The sequence below is a fragment of the Loxodonta africana genome, chromosome 12 (genome assembly GCF_030014295.1).
Source record: "Loxodonta africana isolate mLoxAfr1 chromosome 12, mLoxAfr1.hap2, whole genome shotgun sequence".
In the NCBI taxonomy this organism is placed as follows: Eukaryota; Metazoa; Chordata; class Mammalia; order Proboscidea; family Elephantidae; genus Loxodonta; species Loxodonta africana.
The window spans coordinates 22447332-22472393 of record NC_087353.1 but is presented as its reverse complement, the minus strand read 5'-3'; the positions used below and the strand labels follow the sequence as shown (position 1 = coordinate 22472393).

General features: G+C 44.4%; 1 protein-coding gene across 1 annotated transcript; it reads left to right on the top strand.

The window, feature by feature from the left end:
• Window positions 1-245: 245 nt before the first annotated feature.
• On the top strand, window positions 246-22757 carry NTSR2 (neurotensin receptor 2). Its single transcript, XM_064294931.1, is given in 9 exon segments — window positions 246-254; window positions 466-532; window positions 1316-1449; window positions 11855-11949; window positions 12050-12311; window positions 12313-12506; window positions 12508-12601; window positions 22480-22690; window positions 22693-22757. Coding segments are annotated over 9 exon segments (1131 nt in total).
• Window positions 22758-25062: the final 2305 nt, after the last annotated feature.

Sequence of the window (25062 nt, the reverse complement as noted above, 5' to 3'; positions counted from 1 at the left end):
CTGTTCTGCAGGAGTCCCTGGGTGTTGCAAATGGATAACGTGCTCAGCTGCTAAGGTTGGAGGTTTGAGTCCACCCAGAGGTATCTCAGAAGAAAAGCCTGGCAATCTACTTCCGAAAAAGCAGCCATAGAAAACCCTAATGAACACAGTTCGACTCTGACACACATGGGGACGCTGTGAGTCAGAGCTGACGCAAGCATTGGCTCATTCAGGAAATACTTGCCCAAAGGGCCAAGTGGCGAATCATGGCAGAGGTGGGAGCAGAACCCAGTTGCCCCTTTTCTTTCCCCCACACCCTCACTGCATTTCAGCCTGAGCACCAACAGCATCCCAGTAGGGCCTGATGCTTCTGAAAGAAAAGTTGCTGCCAGGAGGACAGATCCAGTTCAGGATCCAACCAGCGTGACAAGCCCCAGGCTCAGTCAGCCACAAGCATGCCACACCCCCTTCTCTATTCCCCTCTAGGCTCCAGCACGCTGGGAGGCGGAGATGCTGAACCTTCTGCACTGTGCTGAGGGTGGAGGGCCAGATGGTGTCCCAGCTCCACCATTTGGGACAGAGGTTTGATACAGCCTCATGGCAGCCAAATCCCCTAGCTTTTGTTTGGAGAAATCAACAAGGCCCTGAGTTCTAGCCCAGGCCTTACCCTCAGCACTCACTGCCACCTAAGGTTATCTGAACTCCCTCCATGCCTCCTTCGGGGTTTTCAGTGAAAATAACTGCTCTTCCACCACCACCACCCCAAAACCTGGCATCCAGGATGAGACCTTGGAAGGCAATATGGTGCCGTGGCTAACTTAGGATTCCAATGCAGTCTCACCTCATGCCATCTCATTGGGTGAGTCACAGCCACTCTGAGCCTCTCCTCACTTGCACAAAAGACATAAGTTCCCAACACTGTGCCTGACAAGCAGGGAGCCCTCCAAAAACCCTGGGTCCCTGTTCGGGGGATCAATGCAATGTCTATTCATTTCTCATCAAAGGAAAAGAAAGGGAAAAAAAAAGCCTTTAATTCTTGAATAAGTTCTAAAACCTCTTTTAGAAATGCAGCCGCCATAACAGGAGCCCCGGGGAGCAAGTTTGTCCCATTATTTATTAGGAGAAACATGAATGCATGAACTGGTCCTGAGTGAGACTCTGGGTACAGACATCCCAGAAAGACCCCTGGGCACAAGTGATCTGACAGGTCCCCTCAGCGCTTAGGCTGCACGGGGTGGAAGGAAGGAAAGAAAGGCCATGTTTCACATGGTCACGTGTGGACCTTACCCATGACCACGCCGAATCTGGGGGGCTCTTCCCCTGTGGGCATTCCCAGGTAGAGCCACAGAGGCGGTCCCGTTCCTCCATGGCCAGGGTAGTGCGATGCTGACTGCTGTCCGTCTTTCTGCCCGACCGTTCTGCAGAGCCTGCAGTCTCCTCACCCAGCACCAGGGGAAGAATGTCCTGGAGGTGAGAAAGAGCAGCTAATTTCGCCTGCTCATGAGTAGGGAGGCTGGGCTGACACCGGAGCCCAAGGCAGGCAGCGCTTCGCTTTACACCCGAGCCAAGCGGAGCCGGCAGGAGCCTCCGCCAAGTCACACGGTTCAGGAAAAGAGCAGAGTGTTAAATTGCAAATGCTCTCCCACCTGGGGGCTGGCCACCAAACAAGGAGACACCTCCACACAGTCTGTTGAAAAGTTGCCTCAGGGATGCAAAGCTTTCCAGAAGATGCCCCTTTCTATAAAATTTGTGGAAGAGGAACTAGGTGAGGGGATGTAAATACCCAATGGCCAACAGTTGGGTGCTTGATATTCATTATCTCTCCACAAGAGCTCTCTGAAGCAGGTATTACCAATACTACTCAGAGATGAAATAACTTCCCCAAGGTCACGCAGCTCTGAGTGAGAGAACTGGGACTCAAACCCAGTGTTCTATCTCCATAAAGGATTTGACTGGAGGAGGCCTTGAGGAAGAGACCACCCTCACATGCTGAGTACCACAACTGTGCAAAAGGCTTTGCATGTAACAACGCTCACTTTTTACCACACTACTATTTCCCCACAAAGCTACTGAGAATCGTTTTCCTTTATTCCTCAACTCTCTGCCTCGGTACCACTCAGAGAATCAGGGAAAGTGGGTTTGAGGCAGGGGCCGATTATCCAATAAACAAGGTAAGCATGGGCTTACTTGTGCTTACTTCCTATCTGTAGTGAACAATTTCACATGGGTTTCACCACATTCACGTGGTGGTTTTCACCATTTCAAAGATGTGGTGAAAACCTGTGAAACTGTTCACTACAGATGATCTGATAAGCAAGGTAATCACTGTGCTTACCTTGCCTATTGGATAATCCGCCCTGGTTGGTGGGCAGCACTGCATTCCCAATACAGCCCTGCTGGGGTGGGGGAGGCTTCCTGCCCTGGGAGGGTGTCATCATCATCATCCTCATTGCGGTCCCCAGCATCAGTCATTGCTAGAGCTCTCCCTGTGTGAATACTTACCCAATATACCCCATACTGAGAGCCTCAGTGGCGCAATGGTTAAAGTGCTTAGCTGCTAACCAAAAGGTCAGAGGTTTGAAACCACCAAAAGCTCCACAGGAGAAAGATGTGGCAGTCTGCTTCCACAGAGATTTACAACCTTAGAAACCCTGTGGGGTCACTATGAGTTAGAATCAACTCAATGGCAGTGGGTTTGGTTTGGGGTTTTTTTTTATACGCCATACCAGGAGCCCTTGTGGTGTAATAGTTAAGCGCTCAGCTGCTAACTGAAAGATTCGCAGTTCAAGCCCACCAGCTGCTTTGAGGGAGGAAGATGTGGCAATCTGCTTCCATAAAGATCATTGCCTTAGAAACCCAATGTGGCAGTTCTACTCTGTCCTATAGGGTCACTATGAGTCAGAGTACACCCTATGGGTACACCCCATACCAGGAGCTGTGCTAAGCATCTAAGATGCTTTATCTTATATAATTTTCACAACCCTATAAGGTTACCAACAGAAAACAGAAGCTTAAATAATTGGCTGTGAGTCACAAAGCCAGAAAGTGGCAAAGCATGGCTAAATAGATTTCGGAGATGTCTTAATCTAATGCTGATTAGCCAGTTAATTAGATCTAATTAGGTTTCTTTTTTATTGTGCTTTAGGAGAAGGTTTACAGAGCAAATTAGTCTCATTAAATGATACACATGTTATTTTGACACTTGTTGCCAACTCCTCGACTTGTCAACACTTTCCCCTTCTTAACCTTTCCTGTCCAGCCTTCCTGTCCCCTCCTGCCTTCTTGTCTTTGCTTTTGGGCTGGTGTGCCCATTTGGTCTCGTACATATGTATACGTGTATTATTGTTTGTTTTATGGGCCCATCTAATCTTTGGTTAAAGGGTGAGCCTCAGGAGTGACTTCGGTACTGAATTAAAGGGATGTCCAGGAGCCATACTCTCGGGGTTTCTTCAGTCTCTGTCAAACCAGTAAGCCTGGTCTTTTTTTGTGAGTTTGAATTTTGTTCTACATTTTTCTGCAGCTCTGTCTCAGACCCTCTATTGTGATCCTTGTTAAAGCAGTTACTGGTGGTAGCTGGGCCCCATCTAGTTGTGCTGGATTCAGTCTGGTGCAGGATGTGGTAGTTGTGGTCCATTAGTCCTTTGGACTAATCCTTTCCTTGTGTCTTTGGTTTTCTTCATTGTTCCAGATGGGGTGGACCAGTAGACGTATCTTAGATGGCTGCTCACAAGCTTTTAAAACCTCACATGCTACTCACCACAGTAGGATGTAGAACGTTTTCCTTATAAACTATGTTATGCCAATTGAGCTAGATGTCCTCTGAGACCATGGTCCCTTGCCCTCAGCCCAGTAACTCTGTCCCTGTGGGAGTTTGGGATGTGTCTATGAAGCTTCTATGACTTTGCCTTGGTCAAGTTGTGCTGGCTTCCCCGGTATTGTGTACTGTCTTACCCTTCACCAAATTTACCACTTGTCTATTGTCTAGTTAGTGTTTTTCTCTCCCCACCCTCGTAACCGACAAAAATTGTTTCTTTCTATGTGGAAACCTCTTCATGAGTTTTTATAATAGTGGTCTTATACAGTATTTGTCCTTTTGTGATTGATTTCTTTTACTCACCATAATGCCTTCCAGATTCATCCGTGTGGTAAGATGTTTCTCAGATTCACCATTATTCTTTATTGTTGAGTTGTACTCCATTGTTTGTATGTACCATAGTTTGTTATCCGTTCATCTGTTGATGGGCACTTAGGTTGTTTCCATCTGTTTGCTATTGTGAATAATGCTGCAGTGAACATGGATGTGCATATGTCTATTCATGTGACAGCTCTTATTTGTCTAGGATATGTTCCTAGGAGTGAGACTGCTGGATTGTATGGTATTTCTATTTCTAGCTTTCTAAGGAAGCTCCATATTGTTTTCCAAAATGGTTGTGCCATTTTGCATTCCCACCAGCAGTGCATAAGGGTTCCTATTTCCCCGCAGCCTCTCCAACATTTGTAGTTTTCGGTTTTTGTTTTTTTTTTTTTTTATGATTCATGCCAGTAATGCCAGGGTGAGATGGTATTTCACTGTAGCTTTAATTTGCATTTCTTTAATAGCTAGTGATCCCAAGCATTTCCTCATGCGTCTGTTAGCTGCCTGAATGTCTTCTTCGGTGAAGTGTCTGTTCATATCCTTTGCCTATTTTTTAATTGGATTATTTGGGTTATTTTTTGTAGAGGTACTGGACCTTCCTATAGAGTTTAGAGGTTAGACCTTTGTTGGATACGTCACAGACAAAAATTTTTTCTCAATCTATAGGTTCTCTTTTTACTCTTTTGATGAAGTCTTTTGGTGAGCATGTGTTTAATTTTTAGAAGATTCTAGTTATCTAGCTTATCTTCTGGTGTTTGTATATTGTTAGTTATTGTTTGCATCCTATTTATGCTGTATATTAGAACCTCTAGTGTTGACCCTAGTTTTTCTTCCATGATCTTTATAGTTTTGGATTTATATTTAGATCTTTGATCCATTTTGAATTAGTTTTTGTGTATGATGTAAGGTATGGGTCCTGTTTCATTTTTTTGCACATGGACATCCAGTTTTGCCAGTATCATTTGTTAAAAGACTGTCTTTTCCCCCATTTAATGGACTTTGGGCCTTTGTCGAAGATCAGGTGACCATAGGTGGATGGATTTATGTCTAAATTCTTGATTCTCTTCCATTGGTCAATGTGTCTGTTGTTGTACCAGTACCCGGCTGTTTTGACTACCGTGGCTGTATTCTTTCCTTTCCATATAAAGTGAATAATTAGTTTTTCCACCTGTTTAAAGAATGCTGTTGGTATTTGGATCGAGATTGCATTGTATTTGTAGATTGCTTTGGGTAGAACTGACATTTTCACAAAGTTGAGTCTACCTATCCATAAGCGTGTATGTGTTTCCATTTACTTAGGTCTCTTTTGGTTTCTAATTAGATTTCTTAAGCTAATTCTAGAACTTCCATGAGCTTTGGATTCTGTTTTTAAGTTTTAAAAAGACTTACACCACAGTGGGAGAAGGGCTCGTCACTAGGGCGGTTTCTGGGCCAGGCTCAGAGCAGAGAGTACACTGCAAAAGTGGGCATGAGGCCATGATCTGGTTTGACAGGGACTGAGGGAGAGGACTTTGCAAGTTAACACAAGAGTAAAAGGGTGGTACTTCAAATGAATGACAAGGATATGGGAGGGGATTTTAGAATACTGGAATTCGAGCGTGTTGGAGGCTGAAGAAGAGGCTAGTGGAAAAAGGCCTGGAATCTGGTCAGGCAGAGAGGCTGGAAGCAAAACTCAGTGAAGTGATAAGTTGGTCTCCTGACTCAACCCTTACCACAGATGCTTTTCCAGGCCCCACCCTCCTCCATGGCCCTGCAGCCTGTGACACCACAATTTCCTCCTGACTTCTTTAAGCTCCACTCCTCGTCATTACCTCCAAATGAGGCACTGACCTGAGACTGGACCCAAAGCTGCAGGCACCAGAGAAAATCACATGCTCCCTACTCAGAGTCACCTAGCCTTCCCAGGGTGCTGAGGCCCACCACCTCCCGTAGTGCCCACACCATAACCACTGCTTTCTCTTCTAACAGCGGTAGTAATTCTTAGTTTCATTATTTTCTTCAGATTAAAATAACACTTTAAACAATTTTCATTGGAAAGTTTCTCAATTGTATCTAGATACATAGCACAGTTTAGGGGAAAAAAGGTCACTCTAGGCTTGTTGTAAGAATTAAATGGGAAAATGTATGCAAAGTGCTTGGCTTTCTCGATGTAATGAAATAAGCATAGTTACTCTTTTTTTATAGGAAACCTGGTGGCACGATGGTTAAGCACTTGGCTTCTAACCAAAAGGTTAGTGATTCAAACCCACCAGCCACTTTGCAAGGGAAAGATCTGGCAATCTGCTCCCATAGAGATTGCATCCTAGGAAACCCTATGGGGCAGTTCTACTCTGTCACATGGGGTCGTAACGAGTCAGAATTGACTTGACAGCACACAACAACAACAGCAACCCTCACTTTATAGAGTTGGAGGTCAGTGACTTCTCCAGTGCTATCCATCTGGTAAGGGGCATTGTGATACCTGATCCCAGGCTCCACATTCTCAGGTCGTTACACCATGATCCTGGCCACTAGGATGTTGATGACCCTGCCCTAACTCTGGAGAAGCATAGAAAGTTCCAGGGAAGGACCAATGTGCACAAACACAGTGCTGGGTAGCTCCCCCTCCCCCAGGAATAGCTTCCACAGCCTGAGTGCCCGGAAAGTATCCTATGTTTAAGGGAGAAAGTAACAACACTTTAAGACACTTCTACTGTGCTGAGCTGCTACCACTCGGACTATTTTTAACTCGTCCTGTCAGGATATTTTAAGAACCTCATGACTGAGTGATAAGACTGTGGTAGTTATACCTGGCCATGTTTAGCATTTAGCCAGAAATCTTACAGAAGCACAATGTATGTACTGGTGGTAGTTGCCCTGAAAACAAGCAAGTCACGGAAGCCACTGCATTTGATTAGGAAGGAACAGAAGTAACAAGGTGTGGGGTGGGGCAGGCTGCGTCTGGGCTCTGTGACTTAGAGCTCCAAGCCTGAGGTGACATTTCAAACCCCTGTTGGCACTGTGTCCAGCGAAAAGTTCATGGGAGTGTTGGAGACAGGGCTCGAAGTGTGTCACACTGCCGCGTCAGGCTGCTGAGGGCCAGCACTAGTTTGGCTGGTGCATCTGGGTAACAGGGAGGTGGAGAAGTGAGCATTTATGGAATTCTAGGAGCTCAGCATATAAAGAAAACAAAAATCCTCACAACTGGACCAATGAGCAACATCATGGTAAATGGAGGAAGCATTGAAGTTGTTAAGGATTTCATTTTACCTGGATTCACAAGCAACACCCACAGAAGCAACAGTCAAGAAATCAAACGACCCACTGCATTAGGCAAATCTGCTGCAAAAGATCTCTTTAAAGTGTTAAAAAGTAAAGATGTTATCTTGAAGACTAAGGTCCACCTGACCCAAGCCATGGTGTTTTCAATCTTCTCATATGCATGTGAAAGCTGGACAATAAATAATGAAAACCGAAGAAGAATCGACACCTTTGAATTATGGTGTTGGAAAAAAATACTGAATACAGCATGGACTGCCAGAAGAATGAACAAATCTGTCTCATTAGAATGCTCGTTAGAATTAAGGATGGTGAGACTTTGTCTCACATACTTTGGACATGTTATCAGAAGGGAACAGTCCCTGGAGAAGGACATCATGTTTGGTAGAGGGTCAGCAAAAAAGAGGAAGACCCTCAACGAGATGGATTGACACAGTGGCTGCAACAATGGGTTCAAGCGTAACAATTGTGAGGATGGCACAGGACCAGGCAGTGGTTTGTTCTTTGTACACAGGGTCGCTATGACTCAGAATCGACTCGATGGCACCTAAAAAAAACAACAACAGAAGCTTGGTATAGTGGTTAAAGCTCGTGCTCTGGGGTCAGGTGACCTGGGCTCAAACTCCAACTCTGCCCCTTAGAAGCTGGTGTGGCTCTGGGCAAATGACTCGACCAAATCTAATTAACTCCATATCTGGGAAAAATGGGCATAAAAATAGACTATCTCCCTCATACGGTCATTGAGGGGAGCACTTGATGATAGGCTGTTAAATCCTTGACATGGTGCCTGGCCTGTGTTAAAACTCAAAACTAAACCCATTGCCATTGAGTCGACTCCAACTCATAGCAACCCTATAGGATAGAGCAGAACTGCCCCACAGGGTTTCCAAGACTGTAAATCTTTACAGAAGCAGATTGCCACATCTTTCTCTCATGGAGCCATGGGAGGGTTCAAATCACTGACCTTCCAGTTAGCAGCTGAGTGCTTAACCACTGTACCACCAGAGATCCTGGCATGTACTGACCCCTCAATAAATGTTAGCAACAATGAGTCGTCAAAATAACCTTGAGGGAGGCAGTAATAGCTCCATTTTACAGATGAAGAAAACAGCCTCTGTTTATTGGACTACCATCAGCCATAGACTCTCCCACTTTTCCTGCAATAGAGCTCCAGAATACTGCGTCGTTGCCCCTTGTGACCACAGCCAGGAACAAGCTGAATTTCCCTAAAACATTCCCACTATAAATTCATGGCTGCTGCGGATCCACAGGGGATCCACCTTTCCCCCTCAGCAACTAGATTCAACACCTGGGAGTCACTTATGAAGCCCCTGAGTGTACTGAGTAGTCTCTCATTTCTAAACCTTACTTCATGCTATGACCTCTTCCTGGAATGCCTTTTCTCCTCCTTTCTTTCTTTTGAAATTCTTCCACCTGCAAAGCCTAGATCAAACCACACTTCCTCCATGAAATCTTCCCTAATCTCTTCACTCCGTCATGATTCCTCCTCCCTTTGACCTCTGGGGAAAAAGAGTGAGCGGTTGGGGTCTAACATTTCTGAGCTCCTTCCGTGGGCCAAGTGCTTTTCTGACACATATCGTCTTTAATTCCAACAATATTTTTCAAAGATGTTGTTAGTTGCCATTAAGTCGGCTGTCCAACACATGGCACCCCAATTTACAAATGAAGGAAACATTGCTCAGTCCGACTCCATCTTCAAGATCGTCGTTATGCTTGAGTACACTGATGGAGACACCATGTACCTTGAGTGCTTTTCAACTTGCAGGACTCATCTTCTAGCACTATATCAGACAATATTTTCTTGCGATCCATAGGGTTTTCACTGGGTAATTTTGGAAATACATTGCCAGGCCTTTCTTCCCAGCCTGTCTTAGTCTGGAAGCTCCACTGTAACCTGTCCACCATGGGTAACCCTGCTGCTATTTGAAATACCAATGGCATAGCTTCTAGCATCATAGGAACATGCAAGCCACTACAGAATTAACAGATGGTTGGTGATCCTCAATGTTAGGTGTTATCATTTCCCAGAAGAGGAAACTGAGGCTTAGAGAGACTCACTTGGCCAGGAGACAATGGAATTTAGACATCACCCTCACTGTCCACTCCCCTTATTTGACGCTGAGAGTATGTCAAGGAGGGTTAGTTATCTCATCATATGGGCTCCCTAAGGGTAGGCTCCAGGGCTCACTCATGTTTAGCACCAACAGTACCTCCCATTGTGCTGAGCACACAGTGTGGAAAAAAGATCACCATTAGGTTTTAAATTACTAATGACTTACAAAGCAAATAATATACCATGCTATGGGCACAGGAGCCAGACATCATCTGCTGCTATGGAATTTATTGATAGATCATTTTCCTTTGCAAGCAAAAATATCAAAATGCCTGTTTGTCAGATATATGCACACCCATGTTCACTGCTTCACTGTTTACAAGAGCAAAAAGATGGAAGCAACCAAGGTGCCCATCAACAGATGAATGGATAAATAAAGTATGGTATATTCACACAATGGAATACTACGCATCCATAAAGAACAATGATGAATCCATGAAACTTTTCATAACATGGAGGAATCTGGAAGGGCTTATGCTGAGTGAAATTTATCAGCTGCAAAAGGACAGTGTATGAGGCCACTATTATAAGAACTCGAAATAGTTTAAACAGAGAAGAAAATATTCTTTGATGGTTACGAAGGTGGGGAGGGAGGAAGGGAGGAGATATTCACTAATTAGATAGTAGACAAGAACTATTTTAGGTGAAGGGAAAGACAACATAATACAGGAGAGGTCAGCACAACTGGACTAAACCAAAAGCAAAGAAGTTTCCTGAATAAACCAATTCCTTTGAAAGCCAGAATAGCAGGGGCAGGTTCTGGGAACCATGGTTTCAGGGCAATCTAATCCAATTGGCATAATAAAATCTATTAAGAAAACATTCTGCATTCCACTTTGGTTAGTGGCATCTGAGGTCTTAAACACTAGCAAGCGGCCATCTAAGATGCATCAATTGGTCTCAACCCACCTGGAGCAAAGGAGAAGGAAGAACACCAAAGATACAAGGTATTTATGAGCCCAAGAGACAGAAAGGGCCATATAAAACAGAGGCTACATCAGCCTGAGACCAGAAGACCTAGATGGTGCCTGGCTACAACTGATGACTGCCCTGACAGGGAACACAACAGAGAACCCCTGAGGCAGCAGGAGAGCCGTGTAATGCAGACCTCAAATTCTTGTAAAAAGACCAGACTTAATGGTCTGACTGAGACTAGAAGGACCTCGGGGGTCATGGTCCCCAGAGCTTCTGTTAGCCCAAGACAGGAACCATTTCCAAAGCCAACTCTTCAAACAGGGATTGGACTGGACCATAGGATAGAAAATGATACTGGTGAGGAGTGAGCTTCTTGGATCAAGCAGACACATGAGACTATGTGGGCAGCTCCTGTCTGGAGGGGAGATGAGAGGGCAGAGGGGCTCAGAAGCTGGCTGAATGGACATGTAAATAGAGAGTGGAGAGAAAGAGTGGGCTGTCTCATTAGGGAGGGAGAGCGACTGGGAGTATATAGCAAAGTGTATATAAATTTTTGTATGAAAGACTGACTTGATTTGTAAACTTTCACTTAAAGCACAATAAAAATTAAAAAAAGAAAACTTAGATGCATTCAGGGAGAGCTCTGAATAAAAGAGGTTAATCCAAATCACTCTGAGTAAGCAAGGAAAGGGGACAGAAAGTACGTACTCAGAATGTTCTAGGAAGCATATGAATAAAATGCAATGTCTTCACAAAGAATTGTTTTGTGCAGATAGTCTTCTGGAGATAAGAAATGATATGAAGAAAGAGCTGTTTTTGAAATGTTCATAGGATTAATCATGTCTTTTTTATGTATAAAAGCTCAACTTTTTTTCCAGAAAGGCAGAGAACTTGGTTTCATTTTGTGAACTAAGCGTGTCCCAGGTTTGAACTGTCTCAAGCCTTCAATAAATCTCTTTAGTTTTATTTTACCAGAGTAGGAGTCCCTGCTCTTTGACAGTGTTGTTGTGTAATTTCCTTCCAAGTCGTCTTGGAAACTTCCTTGAGAAACAAGGAACTGCAGGTAAGTCCTCACAGAAAGGCTGTACAGGACAGATCGCAAGCGGCAGCGTGCATCCCACAGGCCTGGGCACATAGTACAACGTTGGACACCTAGTTACCCTGCAGGTCAGGAGCTGGCACACAGATTGGCTCATTTAATCTTCGCAGAAGTTCTGAAATGTGGATGATATTTTACAGTTGCAGAAATAGCTCCAGGCGGTTTTTTAAAACTTGCCCAAAGTCACAGAGCTACTAAATGGTAGAGTCCCTCCCAACTCGTGTCTATTTGGCCCCAAAAGGAGTCCACTTTCCACCCAGCGCTTGCTTCCTCGGATTGAACTGAACTGAGAAAGGTGAACGCCACCAACAGGCGTGATCCCGCGTTTGCGCAGGGAGATCCTTCCAGGGGTGTGTCTTCCCAGTTCTGGAGGTTCCTACCTAAGAGGACGCGCTCCCTAACCCGACAGCTCGCCGGGTCTCCGGAGCAGTGAGAGAGAACTCAAGTTTGAGGGAGGTAGCGCAGACCATGGGGAGAAATGAGACTGAGGCTAGCAGTCCAGGGTCCCCGAGGCCCATACCTAAGCCAGTGCTGAGGCCGGACACCCGGCTGGGGTGGACACGCGCCTCTGGGGCAACGTGCTCTTCTCTTGCCTCTACTCCCTTACCTATGCTCTCGGCTCTGAGGGCAAGGAGCTGTCCGTCCTTGTGGTGCTGAAGGCGCTGGCCGAACCCCAGGTCTCTGGCGCTAACGTGCTCAGCCTGGTGCTCTCCGCCCTGCGGCTGCTGCTGCCTCTACTGGTCAGCGCGCCCGTGGAGCTCCACAACTTCGTGTGGTTCCACCACCCACAGGGTCTTCTGCGCCCGGGACTGCCGCGGCTACTACTTCGTGCGCGAGCTGTACGCCTATGCCACACTCCTCAGCTTGGCCAGCCAGAGCGCCGAGCGCTGCCTGGCCGTGTGCCAGCCGCTGCGCGCCCACCGCCTGCTGACGCCACGCAGGCCCGGGAGTCTTCTCTTGCTTGTCTGGGCCGCCTCATTCGGTCTTGGCGGTCATCATTGGGCAGGAGCACGAGCTGGAGACAGTGAGCCGAGAGCTGGAGCCCGCCCCGCGCGTGTGCACGCTCCAAGTCTTCACCCAGGTAAGGCAAGACGGAGTAGGACGGCTCCTCCAGGGCAGCTGAGGCTGGGGAGAAGCAGGGAGGGAAGGAGGACTTGGCCTGTGTTTTCCCCTCTAATACTCACTCCAACCATCCCCAAACTTGGGTGTCATTGGCCTGGTTTTACAGAAGACTTGGGGACAGATTTGGCCAAGGTGAAACAACTACAGAAGTCCAGATTTGAACTCAAGGTTGACTCTGAAAATTCTATGCTCCTACCACTCATACGTGAGTGGTGCTCAAACTTTGCTGGGTATGAACATTACGTGGGGGGTTTGTTAAAAATTCAGATTCCATGACCCAGACTGGCTTCTGAATCAGTGGGCCCCAATGCCAGTGTTCAAACAAGCTCCTCAGATGAATCCGGAGCAGGATTTCTATGGCCCTCTCCAGAGGTCAGATTTGGAGGTGGAAGCACTTTTGATCTCTCTTTTCCGGACCCTGCTCAGGCTTCTAGCCGCATTTCCTTATTACCCTCCTAGTCTTTCCTCTCTCAGTCTTGCCTCCCACAGGCAGGGCCTGTAACTCCTGTCCCACACACACCTAACCTCATATTTCTGGCGTTTAAGTTGAAAGGCCTTTCCTCTGCTCTCTCCCACTCCAACCCTCTTATCATTCAAAGTGAAGCTCTAGCCTAAAGCCTTCTCCTAACTCCCCAACACCCCGGGCTCTCTCCCCCTCTCTTCTGAATTCTCTCAGCATGGGAGGCCTTTATGGTCCTTTTGAAAGCCTTTTCTGAAAGTGATTCCCACCTTTTCTTAGTGTTCAGCTCAGATTCCACATGGGGTGGTAGAACTAGTGGGGTGGGGAGCAGACATACCTGGGCTTGACGCTGCTCGGGCCCAGTGATGTGCCGAAGAAGGAGGTTTGTGTACCTTAGTTTCCATACCTGTAGGGTGAGAATTATAATAATGCCTTGCTCTCACTGATTTTTTAAAGGGAAAATATTAATTTTTCTGTAAAAAATTTCAAAACATTCCAACAACAAAAAATATACTAAACAAAATAACAAAAGTCAAAAAGGAATTACAAACCAAGAAGTAAATGGTTGAAAAAATGTCACCTCTCCTCTAAGTTAATCCATGAGTTTAGGCTGTTGTTGCTGTTGTTGTTAGGTGCCCTCAAGTCGGTTCCAACTCATAGCGACCCTATGCACAACAGAACGAAACACTGTCCGGTCCTGAGCCATCCTTACAATCGTTGTTATGCTTGAGCCCATTCTTGCAGCCACTGTGTCAATCCACCTTGTTGAGGGTCTTCCTCTTTTCTGCTGACCCTGTATTCTGCCAAGCATGATGTCCTTCTCCAGGGTCTGATCCCTCCTTGCCTCTAAGGAGCATTCTGGCTGCACTTCTTCCAAGACAGATTTGTTCGTTCTTTCAGCAGTCCATGGTATATTCAATATTCTTTGCCAACACCACAATTTAAAGGTGTCAACTCTTCTTCGGTCTTCCCTATTCATTGTCCAGTTTTCACATGCATATGATGTGATTGAAAATACCATGGCTTGGGTCAGGTGCACCTCAGTCTTCAGGGTGACATCTTTGCTCTTCAACAGTTTGAAGAGGTCTTTGCAGCAGATTTACCCAATGCAATGCGTCTTTTGATTTCTTGACTGCTGCTTCCATGGCTGTTGATTGTGGATCCAAGTAAAATGAAATCCTTGACAACTTCAACCTTTTCTCCATTTATCATGATGTTGCTCATTGGTCCAGTTGTGAGGATTTTTGTTTTCTTTATGCTGAGGTGTAATCCATACTGAAGACTGTGGTCTTTGATCTTCATTAGTGAGTGCTTCAGGTCCTCTTCACTTTCAGCAAGCAAGGTTGTGTCATCTGCATAACGCAGGTTGTTAATGAGTCTTCCTCCAATCCTGATGCCCCGTTCTTCATATAGTCCAGTTTCTCGTATTATTTGTTCAGCATACAGATTAAATAGGTATGGTGAAAGAATACAACCCTGATGCACACCTTTCCTGACTTTAAACCAATCAACATATTACAATGTTCAACTGAGTGTATCACTGTTGTTTTGGTATGGAGGTGGAGGTTATATGCTATTTAAAAAAACCAGTAAAAATAGCCCATAAACCCCAAACCAAACCTGTTGCCATCAAGTCGATTCTGACTCATAGCCACCCTATAGGATAGAGTAGAGCTGCCGCATAGGGTTTCCAAGGAGTGGCTGGTGGATTTGAACAACTGACCTTTGGGTTAGCAGCCAAACTCTTAACCACTAGAGCACCTAGGCTCCAAAAATAGCCCATAGCATATAGAAAAAAAAATTTTTGTTTCACGTGCCTTCACATGCGCATGTCAAGGTTCAATTGTGGTTTAAGTAATAGTGGATCTTTTATTGTGATCAAAATATGATACTTATACTATCTAATTCTAGAGGATCCAATGAAGTGTAAAGTATGTAATCATAAGAATAATATTAAAATAATCTATATTTGAAGGACAGAATCTTAGGAAATATAATTTTATCAAACTTCAATGAGAGTGAATGTAGCATCAATTAAATAACAGCAATTAAAATTTTTAAAAAATCAATTGAAATTACTTTGAAAGAGAGAAAGTACAGGTAAATGCCCTGCTGTTGTGGATGAGCAGGACCGGCTCCTGGGAAAGCTGAATTACCCCTGCCTGTGGCCCTGGTCCCTGAGCCCTCACAACCTAAGCCTCCTCCTCCCCTCAGGACCCTGCACATCACAGCCACAGAGCAGCATGGGATACTTATCTTCTCCCAACATCCTCCACGCGGGTTCTGAGCTGCAGCAGAATAGAAAGTACACTGCTGCTCACATCTCAGGTTGACTGTAGCTCTCTGCTGGGACCTGGTGGGGACCATGGGAATGAACCCTGCAACCACATGTCCAAACCGTCTAGTATCCAAGTCTCACCATTCTTCACAGATTGGGATAGTGGCTTCCAGGTTGTACCTATTTTGGAGTTAGACTTGGGGGAAAAAAAAAAACGTGCTAAGCAAGGTTTTGTGTTGCAGATAAGCTACTCGCATAGTTTAGTTGACATGGTTTGGACCGACCAGTGCCTTTTTTCAGTAACAGTCTGTAGTGTTCAAGCTGTGAAATAAGCTAGGGGCAAGCATTATTTGACAAACAGCCCATTAAAAAAAAAAATGATTTACTTGAAACATACAATATATGTTAACACTGCAAAATAACCAGATTCAGATTAGGATTCTTTTGGGAAATCTTTTTTTAGTGTCTTATTAAGTGCGTTGATTCACTTTCCATATTAATCAGTGTTCTCAGACCAAGAAAGTGTTCAGTTTTTTAAAGTGCACAAAGCCATGTAGTTTTTCCAGAAAGACTTCAGAACTTCCAAAGATTAATCATCAAGGTATGAATGTATTTTTACTTTCAATCTCTGTTGACTGATACTGAAGCCACAATTCGATAGTAATTAAGTATACTGTCATTGATCAAAACTTTGGTTCAGCAACAAATGAAAATGATTTTCATGGAGAGTGCTTTAGTTTTCCCTTGGTGCTTCTGATTTGTGAACATACATAATTAAGACCCCCCCCCCAAAAAGACTAGTAACTCCTTTAAAAGGCGCAACACCCAATTCAGAATATTTTCTACTGATTTTAAAGTTGGTTTTTAAAGCGCTATTAAAATATGGTTCAGGAGGCGGGGCCAAGATGTCGGACTAGGTGGACGCTACCGCAGATCCCTCTTGCAACAAAGACTCGGAAAAACAAGTGAATCGATCACATACATAACAATCTACGAACTCTGAACAACAAACACAGACTTAGAGATGGAGAACGAACAAATACGGGCAGACAGTGATCGTTTTCAGACCCAGGAGCCAGCGTACCAGGCAGGTGACCTTCGGAGCCCGATCTGGGGCACAGCCCAGGGGGGCAGACGGCACAGACAAGGGGACCAGCCCTACCCCCCGAACTCATCCCAGGAGAGAGCCTAGCCGGTTGGCGCAGGCAGCGTAGCGGCGCAGCCGGTGGGAGAAGCACTCGGGAGGCAGTGACTGATCTTGGAGCGGGGACAGCAGCGTCCCAGCTGGGGAGCCGTCCCGCCGGGGGTTTGGCGGGAAGCAGGCGTGGCACGAGTGTGGGGATCAGCTATATTTCCCTAAAGCGACCCGGGGGCAGGCCCAGCCCTTCGTGCGGGCAACACCCACCCAGTTTGCGCGAGCGGTGCGGCGCACCAGAGGGAGAAGTCCCCGGGAGGAAGTGACTGGTCTCGGAGCGGGGAGAGCAGCGTTCCAGCCAGGGAGCCGTCCCGCTGGGATTTTGGCGGGCGCGGGCGAGGCGTGAGCGCGTTCCCCTGAATAGACCCCGGGGGCAGGCCCAGCTGTTCATGAGGGCGACGCCCACCCAGTTCGCGCGAGTGGTGTGGTGCACCAGAGGGAGAAGTCCCTGGGAGGAAGTGACTGGTCTCGAAGCGGGGAGAGCAGCGTCCCAGCCGGGGAGCCGTCTCCCCGGGATTTTGGCGGACGCGGGCAGCGCGTGAACACGGGGATCAGCTCTATATTCTGAGGTGCTACACTCCTAGCTCTCTGATCCCTCCCCCACCCTCCCCAGGCGGCTCCATTAACATCTGAATACCCCGAGCCAGAGGGAGAATTCAGATAGGGATCTGACTGCATTTTTTTTTTAGCTGATTACCTGGAAAAACTAGTTTCCCAGTGATGGCTCGGAGACAGCAGTCCATATCAAACCACATAAAGAAACAGACCATGACAGCTCCTCCAACCCCCAAAACAAAAGAATCAAAATCTTTCCCAAATGAAGATACAATCCTGGAATTATCAGATACAGAATATAAAAAACTAACTTACAGAATGCTTAAAGACATCACAAATGAAATTAGGCTAACTGCAGAAAAAGCCAAGGAACACACTGATAAAACTGTTGAAGAACTCAAAAAGATTATTCAAGAACATAGTGGAAAAATTAATAAGTTGCAAGAATCCATAGAGAGACAGCATGTAGAAATCCAAAGATTAACAATAAAATTACAGAATTAGACAACGTAATAGGAAGTCAGAGGAGCAGACTCGAGCAATTAGAATGTAGACACATCAACAACACATCAAAAAAATAATTCACCCTGATCAAGTGGGATTTATACCAGGTATGCAAGGCTGGTTTAATATCAGAAAAACCATTAATGTAATCCATCACATAAATAAAACAAAAGATAAAAACCACATGATCTTATCAATAGATGCAGAAAAGGCATTTGACAAAGTTCAACACCCATTTATGATAAAAACTCTTACCAAAATAGGAATTGAAGGAAAATTCCTCAACATAATAAAGGGCATCTATGCGAAGCCAACAGCCAATATCACTCTAAATGGAGAGAACCTGAAAGCATTTCCCTTGAGAACGGGAACCAGACAAGGATGCCCTTTATCACCACTCTTATTCAACATCGTACTTGAAGTCCTAGCCAGGGCAATTAGGCTAGACAAAGAAATAAAGGGTATCCAGATTGGCAAGGAGGAAGTAAAGCTATCACAATTTGCAGATGACATGATCATATACATGGAAAACCCTAAGGAATCCTCCAGAAAACTACTGAAACTAATAGAAGAGTTTGGAAGAGTCTCAGGTTATAAAATAAACATACAAAAATCACTTGGATTCCTCTACATCAACAAAAAGAACACCGAAGAGGAAATAACCAAATCAATACCATTCACAGTAGCCCCCAAGAAGATAAAATACTTAGGAATAAATCTTACCAAGGATGTAAAAGACCTATACAAAGAAAACTATAAAACTCTGCTACAAGAAATTCAAAAGGACATACTTAAGTGGAAAACCATACCCTGCTCATGGATAGGAAGACTTAACATAGTAAAAATGTCTATTCTACCAAAAGCCATCTATACATATAACGCACTTCCAATCCAAATACAAATGTCATATTTTAAGGGGATAGAGAAACAAACCACTAATTTCATATGGAAGGGAAAGAACCCCCGGATAAGTAAAGCATTACTGAAAAAGAAGAAGAAAGTGGGAGGCCTCACTCTACCTGATTTCAGAACCTATTATACAGCTACAGTAGTCAAAACAGCCTGGTACTGGTACAACAACAGGCACATAGACCAATGGAACAGAATTGAGAACCCAGATATAAATCCATCCATGTATGAGCAGCTGATATTTGACAAAGGACCAGTGTCAGTCAATTGGGGAAATGATAGTCTTTTTAACAAATGGTGCTGGCATAACTGGATATCCATTTGCAAAAGAATGAAACAGGACCCATACCTCACACCATGCACAAAAACTAACTCCAAGTGGATCAAAGACCTAAACATAAAGACTAAAACGATAAAGATCATGGAAGAAAAAATAGGGACAACCCTAGGAGCCTCAATACAGGGCATAAACAGAATACAAAACATTACCAAAAATGATGAAGAGAAACCCGATAACTGGGAGCTCCTAAAAATCAAACACCTATGCTCATCTAAAGACTTCACCAAAAGAGTAAAAAGACCACCTACAGACTGGGAAAGAATATTCAGCTATGACATCTCAGACCAGCGCCTGATCTCTAAAATCTACATGATTCTGTCAAAACTCAACCACAAAAAGACAAACAACCCAATCAAGAAGTGGGCAAAGGATATGAACACACATTTCACTAAAGAAGATATTCAGGCAGCCAACAGACACATGAGAAAATGCTCCCGATCATTAGCCATTAGAGAAATGCAAATTAAAACTACGATGAGATTCCATCTCACACCAACTAGACTGGCATTAATCCAAAAAACACAAAATAATAAATGTTGGAGAGGCTGCGGAGAGATTGGAACTCTCATACACTGCTGGTGGGATTGTAAAATGGTACAACCACTTTGGAAATCCATCTGGCGTTATCTTAAACAGTTAGAAATAGAACTACCATACAACCCAGAAATCCCACTCCTCGGAATATACCCTAGAGATACAAGAGCCTTCACACAAACAGATACATGCACACCCATGTTTATTGCAGCTCTGTTTACAATAGCAAAAAGTTGGAAGCAACCAAGGTGTCCATCAACGGATGAATGGGTAAATAAATTGTGGTATATTCACACAATGGAATACTACGCATCGATAAAGAACAGTGACGAATCTCTGAAACATTTCATAACATGGAGGAATCTGGAAGGCATTATGCTGAGCGAAATGAGTCAGAGGCAAAAGGACAAATATTGTATAAGATCTCTAGTATAAGATCTTGAGAAATAGAAAAAACGGAGAAGAACACATACTTTTGTGGTTACAAGGGGGGGAGGGAGGGAGGGAGGGAGGGAGGGAGAGGGTTTTTTATTGATCAATCAGTAGATAAGAACTGCTTTGGGTGAAGGGAAAGAGAACACTCAATACAAGGAAGGTCAGTCTAATTGGACTGGACTAAAAGCAAAGAGGTTTCCGGGATAAAATGAAAGCTTCAAAGGTCAGCGGAGCAGGGGCTGGGGTCTGGGGAACATGGTTTGAGGGGACTTCTAAGTCAATGGGCAAAACAATTCTATTATGAAAACATTCTGCATCCCACTTTGAAATGTGGCGTCTGGGGTCCTAAATGCCAACAAGCGGCCATCTAAGATACATCAATTGGTCTCAACCCACCTGGAGCAAAGGCAAAGGAAGAACACCAAGGTCACACGACAACTAAGAACCCAAGAGACAGAAAGGGCCACATGAACCAGAGACCTACATCATCCTGAGACCAGAAGAACTAGTTGGTGCCCGGCCACAATCGATGACTGCCCTGTCAGGGAGCACAACAGAGAACTCCTGAGGGAGCAGGAGATCAGTGGGATGCAGACCCCAAATTCTCATAAAAAGACCATACTTAATGGTCTGACTGCGACTAGAGGAATCCCGGTGGCCATGGTCCCCAGACCTTCTGTTCGCACAGGACAGGAACCATTCCCGAAGACAACTCATCAGACATGAGAGGGACTGGTCAGCGGGGGGGGGGGGGGGGGGGAGATGCTGATGAAGAGTGAGCTAATTAAATCAGGTGGACACTGGAGAGTGTGTTGGCAACTCTTGACTGGAGGGGGGATGGGAAGATAGAGAGGGAAGATGGCAAAATTGGCACGAAACGAGAGACTGAAAGGGCTGACTCAATAGGGGGAGAGCAAGTGGGAGAAGGGAGTAAGATGTATGTAAACTTACATGTGACAGACTGAATGGAATGGTAAATGTTCACTTGAAGCTTAATAAAAATTAATTAAAAAAAAATACATGGTTCAGTTGTTTTTCTTTTTTAGAAAATGTTTGCAAAGGGAAAGGGGTAGGAGAGCCTTAGACCTAATGAGGAAAAGCCCTATAACACACAAATATTCTGAATTTTTTAAATGATATATTTTTTAAAATATTAGATAATAAGCTTGTTTTTCATAAATCAAAAAAATGTCAAATACAAAGCTTGTAATATAAAACAGCAGTCCCCTTCCTCTGCAATTGATTCATATTTTCTAGTATAAAGGCAACTACCACCCACTCTTAGCTATTGCTACTCTTTGCCTACATATTTGTAATGAACATGTGTGCTTCTTATTTCCAAGTTTTAAATTGTATCCACTGTCTTCTGACTGTAGAGAATGAGCACTTGGCTATCTTACCTTCCCACCCCAAACCTCCACACACTATATTCACACACTTACCCTTCCCTTGCCATCCTTCCAGTGTGATTATATTACGGTATTTGGTCATATTTATGTTCAGTGTTTATCTTCTCGTGCTTATTATGTAAACATTCTTCCCAGATCAGCCATGTCATTTATTTTTATATTTATTTTCCAATACAACTTTTATTTTCTTTGCAGTTAATAATAATCTTTTTTCACTTGCTTAGTTTTCTAGGTACCTATTTCTAATTCATTTTCAACTTCTCTCCCGTAAGTGTAAATACCATCTCAGTGTGTTCAGAACCATCAGACAATCTACCAATTTCATGTTTTGTTTTTCAGTCTTCTCCCAGAGCCCTCTCAGCCCTTGATCCAATCTGACTGGTTGCTTTCCAGGCCTGCTGCACAGCTGTCTTCTTGGGAATTCCCTCCCTGACTCTGGTAAACCTCCTTTCAATCCTCTGTTGGCAACCCTGTTTTTGAATTCCAGGTCTCCCTAGTTATGGCTTATCACCTTATTTTTGATGAAACCTATGCTCTTGTAATCTCCTGAGACACAAGGAAAGGTCTGTGGAAGTTTTTTATGTCGAAGATTTTTTATTTTATTCTCACATTTGTCATAATATGGCTGGGTATAAAGTTTTAAGATGGAAAGTATTTTTTCCTCAAAACTTTAAAGTATCGCCCCATTATTTTCTAGCTTCCACTGTTGCTTTTAAGAAGTCTGATACCGTTCTGGTTCCCCATTCTTGTATATCACTTATTTTATCTCTTTGGAAGCTTTTGTCTCTTGATCCCCAGGGTGGTAATGTCACAAGGACATGCCTTAGCGTGAGTCTGTTTCCATTCGTTGTTCTGGGCATTGGAGGGGGGACAGCTTTCAATCTAGAAGCTCATATCCCTCAATTTTGGGGACATTTTCTTGAATGTGTGTGTGTATTTATAACTTGCTCCCCTCTGTTTTCTCTATTCATTTTCATTCTGGAACCACTATTATTTAAAAAAAAAAAAAAATCCTAGACTAATCCCAAATTTTATCTTTTCTCTCCTATTTTCATTGCTTTCCTCTTATTTTCTGAGATTTTCTCATTCTAACCGTTCTGTGGCCCTAGTCTGCTGCTGCAGATTCCTGGGCCCTTGGACCCAGCTTCATGGCCAGAAAGTCACAAGCCCTTGGGTTGCCTTATAGGACCACCATAACCCTTGGAATTGCCTTTACAGGTCAATGTACTGGTGCCATCCGTGCTCCCCTTGGCTCTAACTGCTTTCCTGAACAGGGTCACCATCAACCAGCTGGTGTCCCTTTGCTCCCAGATGCCATCTACTTCTGCCCCAGATGACTCTGCCCCCAGCCACCTGGAGCTAATGAGCGAGGAGGGTCTCTCTGGCTTCAGCACTTGGAGAAGGATGCTTTCCCTGACGGGCCAGGCCACCCAGTGAGATGCAAGGGATCCAGCCAGATCCATGGCCTCTAGCACAGTGTTCAGGTTCTTAGTTAAGTCCTCTGTAATGCATCCTGAGAGAAAGGGTCCCAGGGTCCTACTCCCACCTCCACCAATCCCTGGGTGAATGACCTCGATCAAGTTACTACCTCTCTCTAGGCCTAATTTCCTCCATGCCTCAAGGGCAGCCAAGGAATTTTATAATCACTAACAGGCTTCCTGCAAGGTTCAGTACTATAATTAAGGAAGGAACGAGAATGCTATACATGAAACCTCTGATCTGCTCCAAGGTGTAGTACACAAAGGCAAGAAGGTGCTTGGCTACTTTTCAGGAAGTCTGGCTGTATGGAGGAATAAGAAAAGCAGTTATACATAAGGACCTTTAGACCTGGAATTGTGGACTCAGATTCTCTGGGTCCCTAAACCCATTTCCTACTAACTCTCCACTTTCCCTACTGCAACACTGATCAGATTTGTTTGTGTAAACTTAGCCTTGTAAAGGGAACATTAAAAGGCACAGAAAAACAAAGGTCTCTCCAAGTGTCTGCTGTAATTCAGACACTAAGATCTAGGAGGATAAAGTAGGTATCTGTTTCCATCAAGGTCATGGTCTTGTGCATAAGACAGTAATGTAAGAGATAAGCATAATATTATATGGTAAGTAATACAAAATCACCACATGAAGGTGTCTGGGCTTCATCTTAAAGCAAATGAGGAGTCACTGAGCCAATGCCCAGCAGCGACAGGGAAGATTTACTCTTTAGCTATATTGCATTCAACAGCTCTTTGGAGGATGGGTTGTATGCAGGCTCCTCAAACTTCAGTGTGCATAAAGAATGACCTGGAGAGTGGGAACACACAGATTGCTGGAGCCCACACCCAGAGATTCTGATTCAGAAGGCTTGTGGAAGACCCAAGATGCTCCATTACTAACAAGCTCTAGTTGATGCTGATGCTGCTAGTCCATGAACCACACTGGACTATAGGATGGAATTGCTGTTCAGGACCGGTGTAGGAGGGGGGGATGGAAAGGACAGAAGATTAGGGACAAAGGAACAATGAGGATACTGTTGTCAGAGACCAGTGGAGAAACAATAACGACCTCATAGTATAGAGAAGTGGAGGGCAGGATGAAGGAATGGAGAGGAGAGATGCTAAGGAGAAACTTTTTATTGGCTTGATTTAGGGAGTAAGGGGAAAACGGGAAGACTCTGGCTTATGACTTTAGTGCCAGATGGACAGTGGTGCCATCAATCAGAAAAAGAAATACACAAGGGGGAGGCTTTATAAGACAGAAAAGACATTTAAGTTTTGTTATGTTTGAGGTTAGATACTAAGTAGAAATATCTAACCATCAGTTGGGAATATATTCTAGTGTCCAGGAGGAGGTCATAGAAGTCTGTCATTGTACTGGTCATAGTTGAAGCGGTTATTTACCCAGAAGAAGGCATAAAGCAAAATTTGGGGACAGAATCAGAAATCGGTTGTATTAAGTAACCTTAATGATCTCTTCCAACCCTTAGACCCCAGGGAAAAGTTACAGGGAAATGTGGTTGTCACCTTCTGGCATCTTCCTCTCTGGAATTGACATAACTGAGAATATGCTTGCTGTCTGTCTGTTAACACCTCTTAGCCTCAGTTTCCTCATCTGTACGACAAAGATAAATAATAGTGCCCACCTCATAATACTGTTTGAAGATTAAAGGACTTAGGACTATGCCTGGTGCCTAGTAAAAATTCAATAAAATTTTGTTGTTGTTAGGTGCCGTCCAGTCAATTCTGACTCATAGCCACCCTATGTACAACAGAAGGAAATACTGCCCAGTCCTATGTCATTCTCACAATTGCTGTTATGCTTGAGCCCATTGTTGCAACCACAGTATCAATCCATCTCGTTGAGGGGCTTCCTTTTCTTCATTGACCTTCTATTTTACCAACCATGATGTCTTTCTCCAGGGACGATCTCTCCTGATAACATGTCCAAAGTATGTGAGACGAAGTCTCACCATCCTTGTTTCTAAGGAGTATTCTGGATGTACTTCCAAGACAAATTTGCTCATTCTCTTGACAGTCCATGGTATAGTCAATATTCTTTGCCAACAACCACAATTCAAAGGCATCAATTCTTCTTCAGTCTTCCTCATTCATGGTCCAGCTTTCAATCACGTATGATGAGATTGAAAATACCATGGCTTGCGTCAGGCACACCTTAGTCTCCAAGGTGACATCTTTGCTTTTCAATGCTTTAAAAAGGTTCTTTGCAGCTGATTTGCCCAGTACAATACATCTTTTGATTTCTTGACTGCTGCTTCCATGGCTGTTGATTGTAGATCCAAGTAAAATGAAATCCTTGACAACTTTG